The 19,457-nt window shown below is 35.3% G+C and overlaps 1 protein-coding gene and 2 long non-coding RNA genes across 5 annotated transcripts in view; 1 reads left to right on the top strand and 2 right to left on the bottom strand.

Moving 5' to 3' along the window:
• The window catches only part of LOC105665948, a 217,681-nt gene that overhangs the window by 52,529 nt on the left and 145,695 nt on the right, over positions 1 to 19,457 (bottom strand). The gene's annotated exons all lie outside the window — the stretch shown is intronic.
• LOC100645913 (glutamate receptor 1) overlaps positions 1 to 19,457 on the top strand; it is a 335,783-nt gene that overhangs the window by 311,449 nt on the left and 4,877 nt on the right. The window contains exons 8-19 of one of the 2 annotated variants that reach the window (XM_048407044.1): positions 620 to 835; positions 3,042 to 3,149; positions 3,493 to 3,606; positions 4,218 to 4,338; positions 4,791 to 4,885; positions 5,452 to 5,675; positions 7,222 to 7,434; positions 11,961 to 12,159; positions 12,605 to 12,849; positions 15,116 to 15,362; positions 15,857 to 15,931; positions 16,792 to 16,846. In XM_048407044.1, the coding sequence (XP_048263001.1) occupies positions 620 to 835; positions 3,042 to 3,149; positions 3,493 to 3,606; positions 4,218 to 4,338; positions 4,791 to 4,885; positions 5,452 to 5,675; positions 7,222 to 7,434; positions 11,961 to 12,159; positions 12,605 to 12,849; positions 15,116 to 15,362; positions 15,857 to 15,931; positions 16,792 to 16,812 (1,878 nt within the window). In that variant the 3' untranslated portion in view covers positions 16,813 to 16,846. The remainder of the gene's footprint in view (positions 1 to 619; positions 836 to 3,041; positions 3,150 to 3,492; positions 3,607 to 4,217; positions 4,339 to 4,790; positions 4,886 to 5,451; positions 5,676 to 7,221; positions 7,435 to 11,960; positions 12,160 to 12,604; positions 12,850 to 15,115; positions 15,363 to 15,856; positions 15,932 to 16,791; positions 16,847 to 19,457) is intronic. The other variant, XM_048407043.1, reaches the window with a different exon arrangement.
• LOC125385377 lies at positions 870 to 1,845 on the bottom strand. Its single transcript, XR_007224546.1, has 2 exons — positions 1,063 to 1,845; positions 870 to 985 (listed from the first exon to the last, which is right to left on the bottom strand). It is a non-coding gene; the product is annotated as an uncharacterized LOC125385377 (long non-coding RNA).

Below are 19,457 nucleotides of genomic sequence, written 5' to 3'. Positions count from 1 at the left end.
CACAACCTTAAGATACCCACAGTTAAAGAAGAAGTATCAAAATTCAGCAACAGATATAATACAAGAATTGACGACCATCAAAACCCATTAGTTACACAATTACTTGACACGGCGGATCAAATCCGCAGACTAAAAGGACAATATCCTTTAGATTTAAGCATCAGATTCAACTAGAATCAAACATACGATAAACACATATTATTCGAGGTAAACTACCACGCCAGAATAGTTTACTTATAATTCTCAATGTGAATTGATTGTAAAATTCTCCCAAATAAAAAAAAATCTTCTACACCACACTGTCAACGCAACAGTTACATTCGTCTGTTTTTCGCGACGCTGTGCACACACATACTTCCATCACTCATATTCATATACGTGTGTCACTACTACGCGGCTAATCTAGTCTAGCACGCAAAATTATACATATATCAATAAATATATTAAATTTTATAAAATATCTTAAAATACCATATGACGAAACAACGTTAGAAAAATGAATTTCATTTGTGAAATGTTAGACACATCCTATGTTACCCCAAGTTACCTTTTTCTGGCCTTAAAACAAAAATGATCGCTGACGACTCCAACACTCATTCTACGATTTTCTTCGCGTTAGGCGCAAGCTGCGCTGATGTACGACGCCGTATTCGTCCTCGTCGAGGCGTTCAACAAGTTTCTGAGAAAAAAGCCGGATAGAAGCAACGTAAGGCGAACAGGGATTCCTGGCGGCAGTCAAATTACCAATGGCACCAGGGCACTGGATTGCAATAACAGTCGGGGCTGGGTGACGCCATTTGAATATGGCGATAAAATTTCCAAGAATCTGAGAAAAGTAAGTAGACGCTGACTTCTTTTTCCACAAAGCCCAAAAATTGTTTTAAAAATAGATATCATGTAGTATAGTGAATCTAACCTTTGTCTTTGCTTTTACAGCTGAGTATAGTAACTAGATAGTTACTATAAAATCACAACTCATTGCCAGCTGCAACATAAAAATTCCATTACTAATTATATGTTTCATTCGCTGTTCAAACATCCATTTTGATTTTCAAGACTCACCTTCTATTTGCTGTGTGTAAAATGAGTATTTAAGTTGTACATTATACGCCATGGCATTCACACAGACAGAATTTATTTTAAACTATCGTTCAGACATCTTAATACTAGAAAATTCAGTTTGTAATAACGAAACGCACATTTTATTTAAAAACTAACTTTGTTGTCCACAAGTACATGCATCGTACCAAACATGTTATGCAACGTTTACAAAAATACAATAGTCTGAAACGTAAACTACTCAGTTAGAAATTTACACATCGTCGTATTGGGCAAAATTATTGCCACAAGTGCAAGTTACCGTGAAATCTGTTTTACAAAAAAAAAAAAAAAAAAGAAATAATTCATCATTCACAACCAACTACTTTTCTCACATATACGAAGTCAGATATAATATAGGAAGCACACACAAAACTTTCTCCAGGTTGTGATTAATTATTATATGATTTACCGAGGTGCAGTTGGAAAAATTTATAAACCGATCACTCCTTCTATAAGAATTTCGTAATCGTTCAATTTTGGTACCAAATGCACAAACTGGGAATCTATTTATGTTTCATGAATTCTTCATGAACAGCTTTTACGACATGATCGTTTATTCGCTACGCGTACATCTAATATTGGCACATATTTCCAACGAACGCGGTATTCATATTAAAAACATGACAAGACTACGCAGCTCTGTCGAAATGATTCATTCGGAAATTCTTGAAGCGCGGACAGAAACGCAGAAATAGTCAATATATTTGAAATACCGGTGGCAACCGAAATTACCAAGGACCCTTGCCGACGTTTTTCTGCCATTGACAGTAATTGGCGGTTATTCTGACTCTAACGGCATTCCTACGTCCACGTCAGATCGTCCCCCTTCGTTCTATATACGTACGTATACAGTTACACCGGAAATGGCGTCCCTATATCTGCACCTCTGCTCCTCTTCATCAATTTATCGTCTGACAAGATCAAGAAATTCCTCTTAGGCGAAAGAAATTTTTCCAAATTGACAATTATCGATAAAAATTTGCGTATGACAGTAGCGTATAATCAACGATTTCAGAAAAATAAATGTAATTTTCGTAAAGTGTCGTACCTGCTAGTCGTGTTTGTATTTATACAAGTCAAGTTGTATTTGACTCGAAATCACTTCAATTCAAATAACATGAATTTAAGTAAATATCTGATGAAGAATATTTAATATAGCATATATTTTAAAGTTAATTTAATTTAAGAAATGGAGATATTTCGAAGAATTTCAGCTTCACGTGAAGTGTGAAAGGATATTTTAAGTTTAGTAAGTAACCGATACACACTGATAAAGTGCGATTGAGTAGCTTGGTTTTAAGTCGTTTGAGGCACGTAAATTGACTAATTTGAACGAAGCTTAGAAAGCTCAAAGAAAGTTCACAAGTGCTGTATTGGGAAAAATAATAGAGAAATTTGAATTTATTTTGCTTCCATCTCATTTTGTAAATGTTTATGCTACCAGAGATGAAGATACTTTCTGTTGTGTTTTAGTGTTTGTTAATCGCTTATTAACTTCTTCGCCCTTCCACTACAATCCTCTGTAAAATTCTGATATTTTCTCAACAATGACAACGAACGATAAACAAATATTTTCGAATTTTACTAGATGATTATAAAACAAGCATACGCTATCGTGATATTCGCAGCACGGAAGTATAAAAGAGAAGTGGGTCATGACATACTAAAATCTTGCTTATAGGAAACTACACCTTGACTGAAAAATAGTCAAGTTACTAAATACGATATATCTCCATTTTAATCGCTTCATATATAATTGACAAAAAGCTGATATATTATTTTTAAAAATATCAATAAAATATAAATAAGATATATCTTATCGAAAAAGTGCTACATTTGGTTTTAGACAACGTAATCTCCGCAAACACGTGCCACTGTGTATTTAAAAACCATAAAAACAGAGCTGCAAAATGTAAAACTCACGCGTGTTTAACTTTCAGGTGGAAATCGAGGGACTAACTGGGGAGATCCGCTTCAACGATGACGGTCGCAGGCACAATTACACCCTCCACGTCGTCGAGATGACGGTCAACAGCGCCATGGTCAAAGTAAATATTTTTTTCACCCAACGAACACGAGCCGCATGCCTCCGCCCCCAGGGACCGAGGCCAAAATGTAATCGGACAGTTTCGAAATTTTACAACGTAAAAAAAAAAAAGAGAAAAAAACATCGAAATTGTCGCGTGGAAAAACTCGACAATACCAATCCCTTTTAATTCCTCGTTTTATGTTGTTTGCTGTTTGACGAAGTCTACGGTCCGATGACTTTACGCAGCAATGTTGACTATCGGTGACTATCGACCGACATGGACGCGAACATCGCTGTACGAACTTCATAGAGATAGCGACGTGGCTGAAAAGCTATTAACCGTTCACGATTTACCTTTCAAGGTAGCTGAATGGACAGACGAGGCTGGATTCCAGGCCATCGCGGCGAAATACATTCGACTTCGACCGCATACCGAAATTGAGAAGAATAAGACCTACATTGTCACTACTATTGTGGTAAGACATTATGTTACGGTGTTTCTAAACACTCAACAACCGATGGACACGTAATAATTTCGCTTAAAAGCGGTAAAACAATTTTTTTAATTTTTAAATTTTAAATTTTCACAGTGACCAGATGACGTATTAATGATTCTTTGGGGTTCAATCGTATTGTTAGTACGTTGTGTTTTGTTTAAAATTGCACTTGTTCAAGCCAGACTCGAAGCGTCTACGAAATATCGGAATAGGGCGTAACATGCTAATAACACGACTGAAGCCCAGTAACTTACAAATATGTCATTGTTATGCTTTTACTACAAAAAGGGGAAAAGTTAAAGGATCTGTAAAAAAGAAATGTAAGAAATACCATTTAATTTAATACTGCATAAGATACAAAATGCAGCCAATGCATAAAATGCTGATGTATTGGCAATTTGTAATTTAAAATTGACAATCTATACCAAATATTGAAGTTTTATCCTAAGATTTTTTAGGATGAGTGTAAATTTACATATGTATGTGTAAATGAAATGGATATAAATTGAATATTTGAATTGAATATTGGTTCAATAAATTTGTATCAACTAAATTGTCTTATTTATTTATATTACTTTTTAATGCCACAGGAGGAACCGTACATAATGAAGAAGAAATCAGACACTGGGGAGATATTGACTGGCAATGATAGTTACGAGGGCTACTGCAAGGATCTAGCTGACCTTATAGCTAAGAAATTGGGAATATCGTGTAAGTATTTTATTTTCAATGTACATGCTATTACACGATTTTCAAAGTTTATATCTTTATGTATTTTGTACAAGATAAAAAGTGAAATTAAATTGAACTAAATTAAATTGCAAGAATGTCTTGTCCTCCTATTTATTCTCTCGAGTCATTGGCAATTGTTACACGATAACTGAAGCTCATCCAATCAAACTATAAATGCTCGTACATATGACTATCATTGATATATCAATTTTATGAAAAAAAGAAATAAAATTAAAAAAAGAGGATGTTACACAAGAAGCCCCTAGTTACCCCGCCCTTAGAGGTTCAAGAACCTTCTTCTGGCCCACTATCTATCCAAATTGAAATCGAACACTCAAAAAATTACCATTACTTTAACAATAATTTCACAACTTGTAAAATATCGATAATAAATTTAATATACATATATACATTAAATTTCCCTTTTCTAGATGAGTTACGAATAGTTAAAGACGGTAAATACGGAATGGAAAATCCAGACGTTCCCGGTGGTTGGGACGGCATGGTCGGCGAGCTGATTCGGAAAGTAAGTTCCAAAGAAGTCAATGAATACATTTCATCGCGATCTAAATGCGTTTTTCACAATAATACACTTTGGATGTCGGTGTATTGGGGCGGACTAAACGATTTCGTGTAACTACGCGAAAGATTGTACTATTGATCGAGGTCCAACGAAACGAACGTTCAACGAACTGTTTTATCTTTGGGCAGAAAGTACGAGGCTTTTCCACCAGATGCCACGAGCTTGCAAGCTCTTTGATCTTGTCTGCTGTATTTTCAGCTACATCTGGTGGACGAACTTCGAAAGAATGAAATGGGAACGCGAGAGCTGTTTATTCGCATTTGACGAAAATGATTCCATAATGAAACATTTCGTGTATTATTATTATTATTATTATTAAAGAGTTATATCAATATAATTTATACTAAATTATTGAATAATTCTTCAAATAACAAGCATATTGCTTGGACGACGTATTTTATTGTAAAACTGAAAAGTGTTGTAAATTTTACCTTTTGTAATATTGTTTATTGTTATCTTCCTGTTTTATAATGTAAATTGTTTTATTAACAGTTGTACTATATTTTTAGGAAGCAGACATTGCCATTGCTCCAATGACAATCACTTCTGAACGTGAACGAGTGATCGATTTTAGTAAACCTTTCATGTCACTGGGTATTAGTATCATGATCAAGAAGCCCATCAAACAGAAACCTGGTGTGTTCAGCTTCTTGAATCCGCTGAGCAAAGAGATCTGGGTCTGCGTTATCTTCTCCTACATCGGTGTATCCATCGTTCTTTTTACCGTGTCCAGGTAAATGCGATTTTTCCAGAACTGTTCGCTTCTTTCGACGGATACACGGTTAAGTAGATACGGTCGGTATATGGTCAGACATACAGCAATACGTATGTTCCATGCGTTTAATGTTTCTTTTATTATGAAGCACACTTAATACTTTTCAAATTCGATTTAAACATAGTATTTTGATTAACAATAGAGAAGTTCCTCAATATTTTCAATACGATAACTGAATATTTTACAAGTGAATTTTTGTGAAATATTGAAAATTTCTAACTTTCTTTCGTTATATATTGCATCGTGTATTGCGCTTGTATAATAAAGCAATGATAACGCGTGTAATATTTTATATAAAAATATTTGCTATTGCTATAACTACTTCCAAAAGACAATTTTTCTTAATTAAGTAAATAAACGAAATTTAGGGAAAACTACAAGTATATATAGTAGCAAGGATTATACATTTTTATTTTCGTTTATACATATGTTTATATATTCTATCCTCCAATATATATAACACGTATCCCTGCATTGTAAATCAAGGAAAAGGGAAGCTAGGCCTTAGAGCTAGAGAAAGCAGTAATTTATTGTCACAGAAATTCCCGTATTCCTGATTGATCGACACATTCAATGCCACACACAAACCACACGACATTAGCTTCCCTTTAGCCTTTCCCTGTCGATGGCTAATTACACAACACCTTGTTTACCTCTTCGCCACAGTTATGGACTCTCGACAATTATACGTGCATTTATCACGATTCGCCCCTGCTTTTATTTCAATTCTTTTCTTGTTATTTATCGTTCCTTATCTCACGCGACTTTCCCAAATACGATTTTAAACGGTCACGAGAATACGATCGTAATCTAGATGAAAGACCGATAAAACCTAAACAATTGAACGTTTAATTACCGAATAGCGGATACCTTGATCGATCATTGTTTTTCTCTTGAGTTCCTGATTAATTAGCCAAGAAAAATATGGCCAGAGGGACTTCAGATTTTCTTTTGATGATTAAATTTTATCTTCTTTAATAAACGTTTTTCTTAAACCTCAACTCGTATTGTTGGGTCATACGTGACTACTGTAGATTAGCTTAGGTCAGATAATTTTAAGGTATTTTATATTTTGTGTTTTATGTGTTCTATATTTTATATGATAAAGATCACTGGTATCAGTAGTGAGATCATTTATTGTATAAAATAAGAATCCTAATATTAGCTGACCTAACATACGTTATTGGGGTGATCCAGTGATAGAGGCAATACCTATGACACGATAATTTCAATTCACGATTAACCCAAATCTTTAGTTGTAAAATTAATTTATTAATCCTTAAAAGAAATTTACAATTTAAATCAAACAAAGCTTTTAAAAGAGCTAAGAGTCAAAAAGATTCAAAATTAAGAAATCTTCAAATTCAAACAGCTCACGGAATATCAAATCTATTATTCAATCTAATTATTCTACATGCAAAATATTAAATCCTAATCGTCTGTCTTAAAAAACATAAACGTAATACATAAAGGACTCGTTATTAATTTCACACGTTCTCCACAGATTCTCCCCATACGAATGGAGAGTACTGACTCTAAGCACCAGTGGGGATCCCACAATGGGTACAAGGAACGATCCCACGCTACAACATCCACACGGATCGCAAGGATCTCCCCACATTCCAACCTCGAGCATGGCGAACGATTTCAGTATCATCAACAGCCTTTGGTTCGCATTAGCCGCCTTCATGCAGCAAGGCTGTGACATATCACCCAGGTATTCGTTCATTTCCTCCTTTGCAACGATCATCCTCTGAGCCTCGTGGTAACGTGAATTGCTATCAAATGCAGGTGCTTTGTAAAAATGAATTACCTTAATCTCGGTCAATTATCAAGCTTTCTTTTTACGTCGCGCTCGAGTCCTCTTATCAGTCAGATGGTGCTATCCTGGGAGCTTCTAGAACTACTCTTATCTCGAAACGTTGAGTAAAAGCAAGCTGAACATCTTTTATCAGTATCCGGATAGCGATCGAAGCGCACGTGGAGAAAGGTTTGAAAAATGTTTGCCTGGTCGTTTAGCGGAACAACGCAACGATAGGAAGCGTTGCGTGTTACGAGGGAAAAGATAGCTAGTTTCTTTCTCCACTAATTATAGCTACTTTCACCCTGCGTCCTGTTTCCATTTCCGCGGTACAAGCAAATGGGGTGAAGTGCATAAAGTACACGGCGCACACAGAAGAATGGTTGTCTTTTAGTTGGAACAGGTCAACCGCGTTCTCTGCTAATGAGATGAATTGGATAAGATTCTAAAGGTTCGTCCCCCTGAACTCGCTTAAAGTCAACTGGTTAAACACTTCGCGGTTCTTTTTTTGTTTTCATAAGAACAGCGATTCCTTTAAAAGAGATTATTTCTGCATAATTAACAAGTTTCGATCGAAGATACGATAAATTGCGAAGGATCTAATAGGCGCTCTTATAAACGCCTCACGATGATGTATTGTTTTACTGTATGATTGTGATTAACTGTGTTGAATAATGTATCGAACCTAATACATACTTATTCTCCTAATACGAACCCAATACATAGTTCTCATTTAGACATCGATTAATATACCAAAGGAATTTTTATAAAAGTATGTCCTACTAAAAAGAACCTTTCTATTTCATCGGAGACGTGTTCATAATAAACAATAATTATTATATTCTATACGTTATTTTGTTTACTTTTCAAAACCATTTCATCGAAGTGCATAAGAATAAAAATGCGATAGCTACGATATAAAAAGTATTATTTATCGTTAAAAAATTGCATGGAGGCAACGTGTGCGTCAATAGCAGCGATTACGTTAAAGAGGAAAACAGATATTTCGTATGTAACGACCTAATACAGGTTTAAGATGTCCTTCAACGCATGATCTCCATCGCCAACCGGTAGCAGATAGCTGAGCGATGATAACCTTTAGGAGGGTGATTTACTGGGTTCGCCTCCCGGGGGTTAAGGTGCAGGGTAATTACTGTTGCAAATTCCTTCGTTTAAATTACAACTGCGTGCCAGGTAAACGGCGATTATAAACCGCGTGGCCAGAATTATCAGAATATAATCGGATTACATTTCGTAGTCTCGTGCCGGGCGTAATTTAGAACGGCTCTCTCGCAATCAGCGCCGTGATTAGGCCTCCTAGGCTATTCGAGGGTGGCTCATTTGAATGAGCGTGCCGTTTCGTAGCCGCGGCTCGAAAATTCCATTAGCGACACGCTTTGCCGCCAACCGAGGCCGTATGTGCTACAGTGCCTATAAAAAGTATTCGAACGTTTATCATAAAATTCTTTTATATGCGTTGTACGAAACTTTTTGAAATTTCATTAGCACTATAACGAAACACGACTATCATGATTGTAATAGTAAAACTTAAAGTCGATGTAGAAGTTAAATTACCAGACATTTATTGCAAATATATTTGTAGTGAAAACTTGTACACATAATTAGTGTTAAAGATGATCTCATTAAATATCGTGGCTTACCAATATTGTAAGTAATCAAACGTTCAAATATTTTGCTGATTTTAGCGAAATATGCGCTTTCAATAAATATCTTGTAACTTTTAAATATATTTTCAGATTTGTTTAAAAATTTACCAATATAATCGTGATAACCGTATCGTATTACGATGATAATGAGATTTCAAAATATTTTCTGCAATATATACAGAAGAAGTTTCTATGATTTTTCGAATACTTTCGTGAGTCACTGTACACTGGCTACAAAAAGTATTTACATACCCTTATTTTCCAATAAGGCGCCTTTTTTATCAAGTTCAAATGTAAATGAAAGTACTACTAAATCATAGAAAATTTAATAGGGTTGGATTTAATTAATTAGTATGTAGATGTGATAATAACAACAATGATATGCAAATACCTTTCATAGCCATTGTACATATGTATATATGTATGTATGTATGTACGTGTCCGATCCAATTCGAGCCCCTTTTTCCCCGCCTTTATATCCTTCTTCCCACGCATGGAACATTGATCAACTGACCTACGATCGCGGATAATACATTTCATGCCGAGCCAAGTTCTCGCCTTCTTTTTGCATAAATGTCCATGTGATTTTACCGCATTTTTACCCGGTTTTCGTGTACGACGAATAATTGACGTGTTTCTTCTGCTCGTAGAACGTGTCGAGATTATGCAGAGTTATACGGTCATTCTTGGATTACGATCAGATATCTTTTATCGCTTATTAACTATAGAAATATGTATAGATTTTTAAATATTTTTTAAAGAAATAAATAATGCAATTTAAGATTAATTTTACTTAAACGCTTGTTAAAATACGCTGTTACATATGAACCTCTCAAAGGTAAAATTTATCAAGACCACTTTTTATAAAGTTATTATTATTCAGACACGTAATTAGTATTTGGCATCCTAAAGGAGAAATCTTATTTTCATAAATTTATTTATTTTATATATTATTTATATATTATTTAAAGAGGTGGCATAAATAGTTGTAGGTTCCAAGGAAAATTTAATGAAATAATATTCATCGTTCTTCTTTGCATTTTACTTTACAACGTTGCTTCTGTACGATTAGTATACATATATATACAACATCTAACGTGAGAAGTTCACGATAAAGAACATGTCACTTGCCAAACATTTATGTTATATAATTTTAGTATATTTTAACATAGACACGAATATAACGAAACTCTTCGAATTGGCATAATCAGGCAATAATTTTAAAGTGCCTTTACATTAAAATGCCTTAGAAAATATAGCATAACTTAAAAGAATTTCCCAAACGATGTAATATTATCAAATATCAAATATCACAAAAATCAATCGTATCTTTCTCACTAATTTTCTTTAATTGACGACTACATGAATTTTCATTTATTCGTCTCAACCTACGTAAAATTATCAAACGTGTAATGTATTTTACGGAACACTGAAACGTAACAAAACATAATACATTTTCGACATGCGCTAATCCTTTCTAAATTCCTCGAACGGGATATATCGTTCGTTTTAAAACAAACAGGAGCTCGAAATTGCGAAGGATGAAACCGTTCGCGACTGAAAGTCTCGTAAATCTTTGGAGGAGCGATCGCGACGTTTTCGCGGGCCGTTTCAGTCGCTTCGGAACTGGGTCTCGATTAATTTCCATTCCACCATGCCAACCCATCGCGAGGTAGCCTCCTTGATTAATGGTTTAAATATTCGCGCAGCGCCCATATGAATTGTAAATTTCGCGGAACCTTCTGTCCCCCGCCTCCGCCGCCTCTCGTTCCGCTTCTTCCGCGATACGACTTGTGATTCCGCCGTGGACACCATGTAAAGCTTCGTTATTAAATATCGTCACATCTACTGGACGAAAAGTGTAATCACATTGAAAAGCTGCCCTCGAGGAAGAAGAAGAAAGAGAATAAAAGTTACAACTTTGTGGGGATTTTGTTCTTACACTTGGTAAGAAGTTGAGAAAACTAATAAGAAAAGGGGTGCAAAACGTTTACTGCTGAGCAATTGTAAGTTTAGGTTTGCATCGTTCGAAGGTGGGAATGTGCAATTTGAGAGAGAGAGGATAATAATTATTAATGTTACATTATTATGTATGATATTACTATGTTATTATATATAATATATGCACATTATAAATGCGCTATAATATATAGTGGTGTTTGCTACGTTCTTTAGAAATGATGTCCGAGAGGGGTGATTATTGAGATGTTTGATAAGATTGCAGCTTAATGCTTAATGCTCGCTTTACAATATGATAATTTTTACCGGCGTAGATCACTTGGTTTCTCGGTAGATAAACAATAATCATATGCTCTGGTCTGTAGATTATAAATTTCTTTCTTACAATTTCATAACTTTTCATCAAATGTGATAGTCAGATAATTTGTCAAATTAAAATTCCATTTGTTTTATTACCAAGTTTTGTTGTTGAGGTTATACAAAGATAGTCATTAGTATTGGTAACTTGCAACTTGTAATATATTAAAGTTTAAATGAACAAGACGACTGGCACTAAAACTTTGTACTTTATAATTAGCGAAGGTGATCAGTTCGACTACTCGATGGCTAATTTAGTAGAAGCTTCGTGGTTTAAAATGAAACAAACAATTTTAGAATTTTTACTAGAATGATATAGTGAATTTTTCAAGGAAAAAACATATTTTATATATCCATCAACTTTAAATAGACTGCTCTATAATTTCTTAGTATGTTAATTCTCTTATTTGCAAGTAATTACCAATTAATATTCAGCACTCGTAAAATCACATTTAACAGGTCGATATCAGGACGAATCGTCGGCAGCGTCTGGTGGTTCTTTACCCTGATCCTAATCTCCTCCTACACTGCCAACTTAGCCGCGTTTCTAACCGTCGAGAGGATGGTCGCGCCGATTAACTCGCCGGAAGACCTGGCCTCGCAAACGGAAGTGCAATACGGCACACTATCTCACGGATCTACTTGGGACTTTTTTCGAGTAAGTTCGTCTCAGATTTAACGAAGTAAATACAGTAAAATATTAGGTTGTAACATAGGATATATATGATTTTTAACCATCTTTAATCATTTTTGCTTCATCGATCGTAAATCTAAAAAAACATTCGTTTATACAAAGTATGTAAGAGTTAAAATATTTTACTCGGAAAAGCACCGAGGAAAAAGATTTTTATTTTAACCTTTAACATGCCAAGATGGGAATATCTTCGATCTTTAGTACACTGGAGATTAGAATAATATCTAGTTTTAAAATGACAAAATTATTCGTTAAAAACACAAGGTTTAGGACACTGTTACAAAATTTCATATGTTACGACCTAATATGTTAAAGCTACATTAAAATAATATATTATTTTAAATGCGCAATTAAAAAATACATAAACGTAATTAAAACTTCTATGAAAGACTATTTTCTTTTTTCATAGAAATCGCAGATTAATCTCTACAGCAAAATGTGGGAGTTCATGAACTCACGGAAACACGTGTTTGTAAAAACGTACGACGAGGGTATACGAAGAGTGAGGACCAGCAAAGGAAAATACGCTCTCCTGATCGAAAGTCCGAAGAACGAGTACATAAACGAGAGGGAACCCTGCGATACAATGAAGGTCGGCAGAAATCTGGATGCCAAAGGCTTTGGAGTAGCAACGCCGTTGGGATCTCCCCTCAAGTAAACTTTACCGCTTTATTGTACTGTTTGCTTTTAATTTACCTCATTCTATGTAATTACGTTTGCAAACTCGCTCTATATCCTTTGATCAATAATTTGTCGACTGTCAGATCTTGTTTTCTCATGTACTCGTGTACATTGCAAGTGCAGGCTTGACTCAAAATATCATAAAATTGAAACATGTTTGATGATAATATTCATGGAGGTAAAAAAGATTCAAGTATGTCTCTATACGTACCATAGGAATATCTATGTTCAGAACTGCGTAGCTATCGTGTGCTGCACGTTAAACTTTTCATTCGAAGCACTGAAGTTTTCAGTGTATAAAGACGAGTAGGTAATAGCATGCAACACTAGTGGTACACGTAGCTTCGATATAAATTACGCGAAAATAAGGTAATTATTGGAGGATTGGAGGATTAATAATAATCTTTATGGAAAAAGTCGAAAATGAAAATATTAGGTTGTCCGAAAAGTGTCTTTCTCTTACAGACACCTCCTTTACAACGATGCATCTTTATACAAACATGAAACCTAGTCTGTAGAACGTTGTGATCTTTATTTTGATGGAACAAAATGGATCATACGTAATTCGATAAAATAATATAAAACGGAAAATGTGCATCCATTATTTCCTTATAAAACGAAAGAAACTTTTCGGACGACCTAATAAGTATAGGAAATACAGTATGCTGAGAAATATTCCCAATTATAAGTTGTTGTTGTCAACCAGTTGTTAATGGCAAAATATGGGACGGTAGAACGTATCATGATAACTTTTACAATTACTGCAACGATAACTGCATTATTATAATCCTTTTGACATCACTGATCCTATGATCTAATCTCATTGTAAATTTGGACCTGCATATTTTCTTTGAAAAATTATATTTAACCTATAGTATCTATATTATATTAAGCTATATTTTTAAAATTGAATACGTTACAATTATTATTCGTTATTAAAAGAAAGATTTCATTCAAAAGGGTTAAACCAGAAATTTCACACGATAATGAGGAATCGACTAAAGCATCATCTCGTCGCTCAGTAACACAAACAGACGAGATTTAAAGAGCAACGTGCTCGACACGGTAAATACGAAAAGTTTCGAGCCTTCGATAATTCTCGACAAAGCCACTCACGATGCATTCGAGCAAGTGTAACGCACGAATTGAATGGAAGGACAGGTTCGACCTATTTCTTCCATACGAAAGCATAATTAACGAGGTTTTTTAGCGATCAGGAAGAGGCGAAGCATCTGCTCCTCTAACCCGCCCCTTTCGTGGTTCTTTGAAATTCCGTCGCCCCGGGTCTGTGCCTCCCTTTCGAAACACGCCACGTCGTTCCACACAATTAGCATAGAAAAACTCGTACACCCATTTTTCCGTATCATTACCGCTTAAGGGACGAGTCGACCCACTCTGCTCTCTCGTCTCGACTAACCAATTCAATCTCGTCGAGGCTTCACCCCCTCGTCCGGGGAACATTCAATTTGTAATTCAACGAATATACGAACATCGATTTTATTACATTTGTTTGCGGTACAATCGGCTTTCTCCCTCTGATATCTTCTATGTATTTTTTCCCTATACGCTTTCTCCTTCTTCAGTCATTAATCTACTTTCCGTGGACTTCATCTAAAAAGTTGTTGAATGTCGTTTTACAAACTGGCTATAAAACCTTCTTTTCTTCTTTCACGTTGTATATTTTATAAATTAATGTAACATTTTCGCTTACTGACATACGCTTCGATTATTTATAATAAGCAACGTTATTCTCATAAAACGATATCGGATTTTATACAGCCGTATTTTTTTAACAGCGAATTCGTTAATATAAGTACAGTTCACAAATCTCAGTGAGCAATTTTTTCCAGTATTTTCTCGCATAATATTGTTCCCGCGAATATGGATGACGGATAATAGAATTAGTTTAGGGTGTCGATGAGTATAACGATAGAATGAAGGGTTATTCTTAAGAACATATTGTTGAATCAGCTTGCATGTGCGCAGATTTGATTGTATGTGATAAGAATGTGTCGTATGTGCGATGTCTTTAAGAATAATCGAGAGAATCATCCGGGAAGTCAGAGGAACTGTGTTTTAAAAAATCGAATCGTACTGAGTGAAAGTCATCATCGCTATTGTATTATTATTATTTTATATTTAATAAGTAGAAACCTGGCTACAGTTCAGTATTCCTGCAATATCGTATTTATTGTATTTTCTGTAATATTATTCTTTTCTAATATTCGACACGTTACAGAGATCCCATAAATTTGGCGGTGCTATCGTTGAAAGAAAACGGAGAATTGACGAAACTGGTGAATCGATGGTGGTACGACAGAACAGAATGCAGACACGGGGACAAGCAAGATGCTTCTAGAAACGAATTATCTCTCAGCAACGTGGCGGGAATATTCTACATCCTCATCGGTGGTCTGCTTTTAGCCCTGGCAGTCGCGCTGCTAGAATTCTGTTACAAATCACATACGGAAGCTACCAGAGCAAAGGTAACGAGCTGGCACCACTGCGGAATAAAACTTTCTTCAATACTAATCTCAAACTGTGCAACTTACACTTTCGTTCGTAAGTTACGGAGCACTTGGTCGTTTCAAACATACGCTTTAATAAAATCTTCGAAACGCAATATAATTTGGTTCTTCTTACGATACACGCAATTAATAAGTATGAATTTTATTTTCTAGTTACCAGACGGCGGATACTTAAACTTTCCTAAATAGAAATTTGTTTCGTCCACCAAATATTATAATCAGCTTTACTTTGGATATTTTACCATGAATATTTTAACGCATAAACGTATAAAAATCCGCAGCCTAATAATTACAATATCTTCTATCACTTGCGAACGATAGCGTAAAAATAGTATCTAATGTTTCTCCTTGCAAACAAACGAGTATCAATCAGCGACCGATTTTATTCGATCGCGCATCATCAGGAAACGAAGAAAGAAAAATTCTATTTATCGAAACTCACAATTTTCCAGATCCCATTGTCGGACGCGATGAAGGCGAAAGCTCGATTGACGATCGGTGGTGGTCGAGATTTCGACAATGGCCGGGTAAGTAGCCTGACGAATCTACACTTCTAGATCCTTGTTATCGATCGCACGCGTACAACGCGGTTAGAGTAACGAGCTCGTAGAATCGTGTTGGCAACGGACAAGCAAGGAAACGGACTGAAACGTTCCACCTATGTTTCTTCGTTACTCGATGAAATAAAGCTTGAGAAACATATTTGCAACTCGGCGTACTTTACCATCGTAGAAGAAGCTATATATTTTATATTCAGGAACGTTTTCATCCTGTTTCCTCTGTTTCGAACCAACGATCTCGATGTATCGTGTAACATACGTCGGTAACATGGCGGCATCGGGCTGCATTATGCATATCCGTGTAATACAAGAACCTATAATACATATGTATACATAGAATCATATAATAGAGTACGTTTGGCATGCAGTTAGCAGCGTGTATACGTTCGACGTGTATATTGTGATCGAAAGACGGTCGAGTATCGAGAATTTCAAACAGGGGTGTGGTTCTCGAAGGCTGTTTCGAAGGCACGATCGACCCAAGGGCGATAATCGATCGTTGTCGATATGTATGTCGTATATAAATAGATACGAGATTATATACATATATATAAATAAATATTATATATACATTTATATAGGTAGATATATATATAATATATATATATATATATTATATATATTATATATATACATACGTACATGCGTGCGATGTGCGGCTGGCTGGATGTGTTGCGCTCTTTTCTACTCTTTCTCTCTCACTCTTCTTCTTCTTCTTCTTCTTCTTCTGTCTCTCTCTCTCTCTCTCTCTTTGTACTCGATGGATGCAGGAGACGTAATTTTTGCTCGTTTTGCGCGTTTCGTTCTACTTTTGTTTTTGTCTCTAGTGGTACGGACTGCAGAGTTAGACGGAGGATGCATGCGCCTTTCCCGGGACCATATGTGAGTACTCTCTAGCCCTTAATTTTAAATCCCCATCGTAAGGTTTACGTCTCTCGTTTGCTGTACCTATCTATATTCTCTCTTCCAAGTTTCCTTTCTGCTTCTCGTGTACATCATCTTACGTAGCTTTCTTCATTCTCGTTCATTTCGTTCTCTTTCATCTTTATAATAGAGATTTCGATATTAAATCGGTGAATCATCAGCGGTATACTGTGTCTGTAAACTTTATTAAACTTGATCAAAGTCGTAGATATTCGATTTTTATTCAAAACTTTTCACAAACACGGCTCACTTTCTCACACTTTCTTACGCCACTGTTCTCGATCGTCTATCTCGAAGCAATTTCTAAGTAGATTAATTAATTAAATAAATTTCTACACTTCTCTATATGGATGCACGATATCATCACGGAAACCGAGCAAAGTAAATTCGAATAAGAGGATTACTAAAATTCCGAATTGTGTAATTTGAAGCTTAAATCGTCAAATAGTTTGGATAGCGTAAATCGACCAGATATTTGCATTTCTCTGCGATATAAGTACACACAGGCGTCCTTCTACCTCCTGCTTTCGTTCCACGGCTCCTCCTTCACTTTCTACAGCTTTGGTTATCATGAAAACGCTGGCTTATAATCGCGAACTGAGCATGGCTTGTAGCGACGTTCTTAGAGGATCGTGCGAATGAAACGTGACTTGATCGAATGGCATGCAGCTTTGAAAATGCTTGTACGTTGGACTGCGTTTACACTGCTACTATTGCGCGCACGATATATTAAAAACGGATCGTAAAGCTGTACATTAAGTTACAAATATCGTGAACCGTCGATAGCAACGTTCACAGATTGCCAATGTCGAATCATATTTTTGGAACGATCGATATTCGATTCTATGCGTTTCAAAAGAAACGCTTTATGTTGCATTGAATTTCACGAATTTACGAATATCTGCGTTCAGTTTGACAAAACGAAGAATGCTATATCGTTCCACAAACCTATATCGACAAATTTTTGCCCTTTTGTAACATTTTTCTCAAACAATATGTGTCGAGCGCGGTTTCCTTTTTTTTTTTTTTTTATTCCGTTTCAAACGCTTTAAACGCTGCAAATGGAATTTTCAGTAGCAGTGTAAACAAACCTTTGAACGGAACTATGCATCGAATGACAACTCACCTTCATAGAGACGTTACTCTCGCGCCAAACGGGCGATAGAATGAATTCTTTCTCTTTCACTTCTCTACTCTTCCGGAGCAAGTACGTTTCACAAAAGGCAGGACGGTAGAACGACGACCGAGAAGAATTTTATGCACCGAAACACGCTTTTTTTTAACGAACGGGAAGTCGTTTCTAACATCGCGATTCACGGCACGATTACTTTTTACCATTCTCGCGCAATACACGCGACCACGTAATTCCCACACAAGCCTGGATGGTAATTATCTGCAGACTGTGGATGTTTATGCGGATGAAACGTGTACAACTGTACAAGAAACTGTGTAAAATGTGTGTAAATGTATAATTACGAAATTCCGAAGAGAATCTCAATAGGTAAAATTCGAATAATTCGACAAAGATGAGTATTTCGATAGCGTTAAATATCATTGCAGTAAATTCGTTGGTCTTATTCTGGAAACTTGTTTCGGATGAAAAATACAATTCGTTATTTTTAGATTACAAACCGTTTGACGCTTGTAAAAAATACTGTATCTGAGAATTGAAAAATTGCATCGTACAATTGTATTCTTTATCTATACGATAGTGACAATTCTAGGTTTATAAACAGCGTACATGAAAAATATTATAATTCATTGAAGTGTTGCAGAATTAAAGAATGGTTCGTGTATAACATGCTAACAGTGGCATAGATAATTTTTCCATTTTTCATTCCAGTTGAAAAATAGATATCTCAAAACAGGTTTAAAGATAAGATTGAAATAAGATTAAAGATCCTATAACATTTATTTGAAAAGGAAATGCAATCTGCTTTTGAGATGTTCGTCTGAGGAAAAAGGACGTACAGCGAAGTCTGAGATAAACTTGTAATTTTCATTACAAACAGAATTTCAGATGTCAACTTTGAATCTATTATCCTATCATTATCCTCCCATTGTAAATAACGTTATTTTCACAAAGCAAAGTGAATGAGAAATTTCAATCTCCCTCGTGCAAACGGTACATACTGTTATTTGTACTTTTAAATCGAAGCCATGTTTTAATGTATAATATTAATCCTTGCAGAAAGAAATTTAAGATTTCCATTATAAAGCTACGTGATATCTGTTCGATCTTTCTACTATTTAATGAAATTATTTCGTAGCATGAAACATTAGAGCATGACTTTAACCGAGACATATTGAGGACTAAATATGTAGTAACACAATGCGTAAAAGTTGCCTAAATGGAAAATTATTGGAAGAATCTGTTAAAAATTATTTTATCAATGTATGAAAGATAAATATATTGAAATAAAAGATTAGAATTTTAAAGATGTTCGACAAAATGTTGCTTATGTATATTTTTCAATATATAAAAACCGGTCAAAATAATATCTTAAATCATAAAATCATTCTTCTTAGACTTATATTCATTATCACACCCAATTTCCTGTTCAAGTAA

This window comes from Bombus terrestris, chromosome 7, assembly GCF_910591885.1.
Source record: "Bombus terrestris chromosome 7, iyBomTerr1.2, whole genome shotgun sequence".
Lineage (NCBI taxonomy): Eukaryota > Metazoa > Arthropoda > Insecta > Hymenoptera > Apidae > Bombus > Bombus terrestris.
This window is presented reverse-complemented; position numbering and strand designations above follow the sequence as displayed.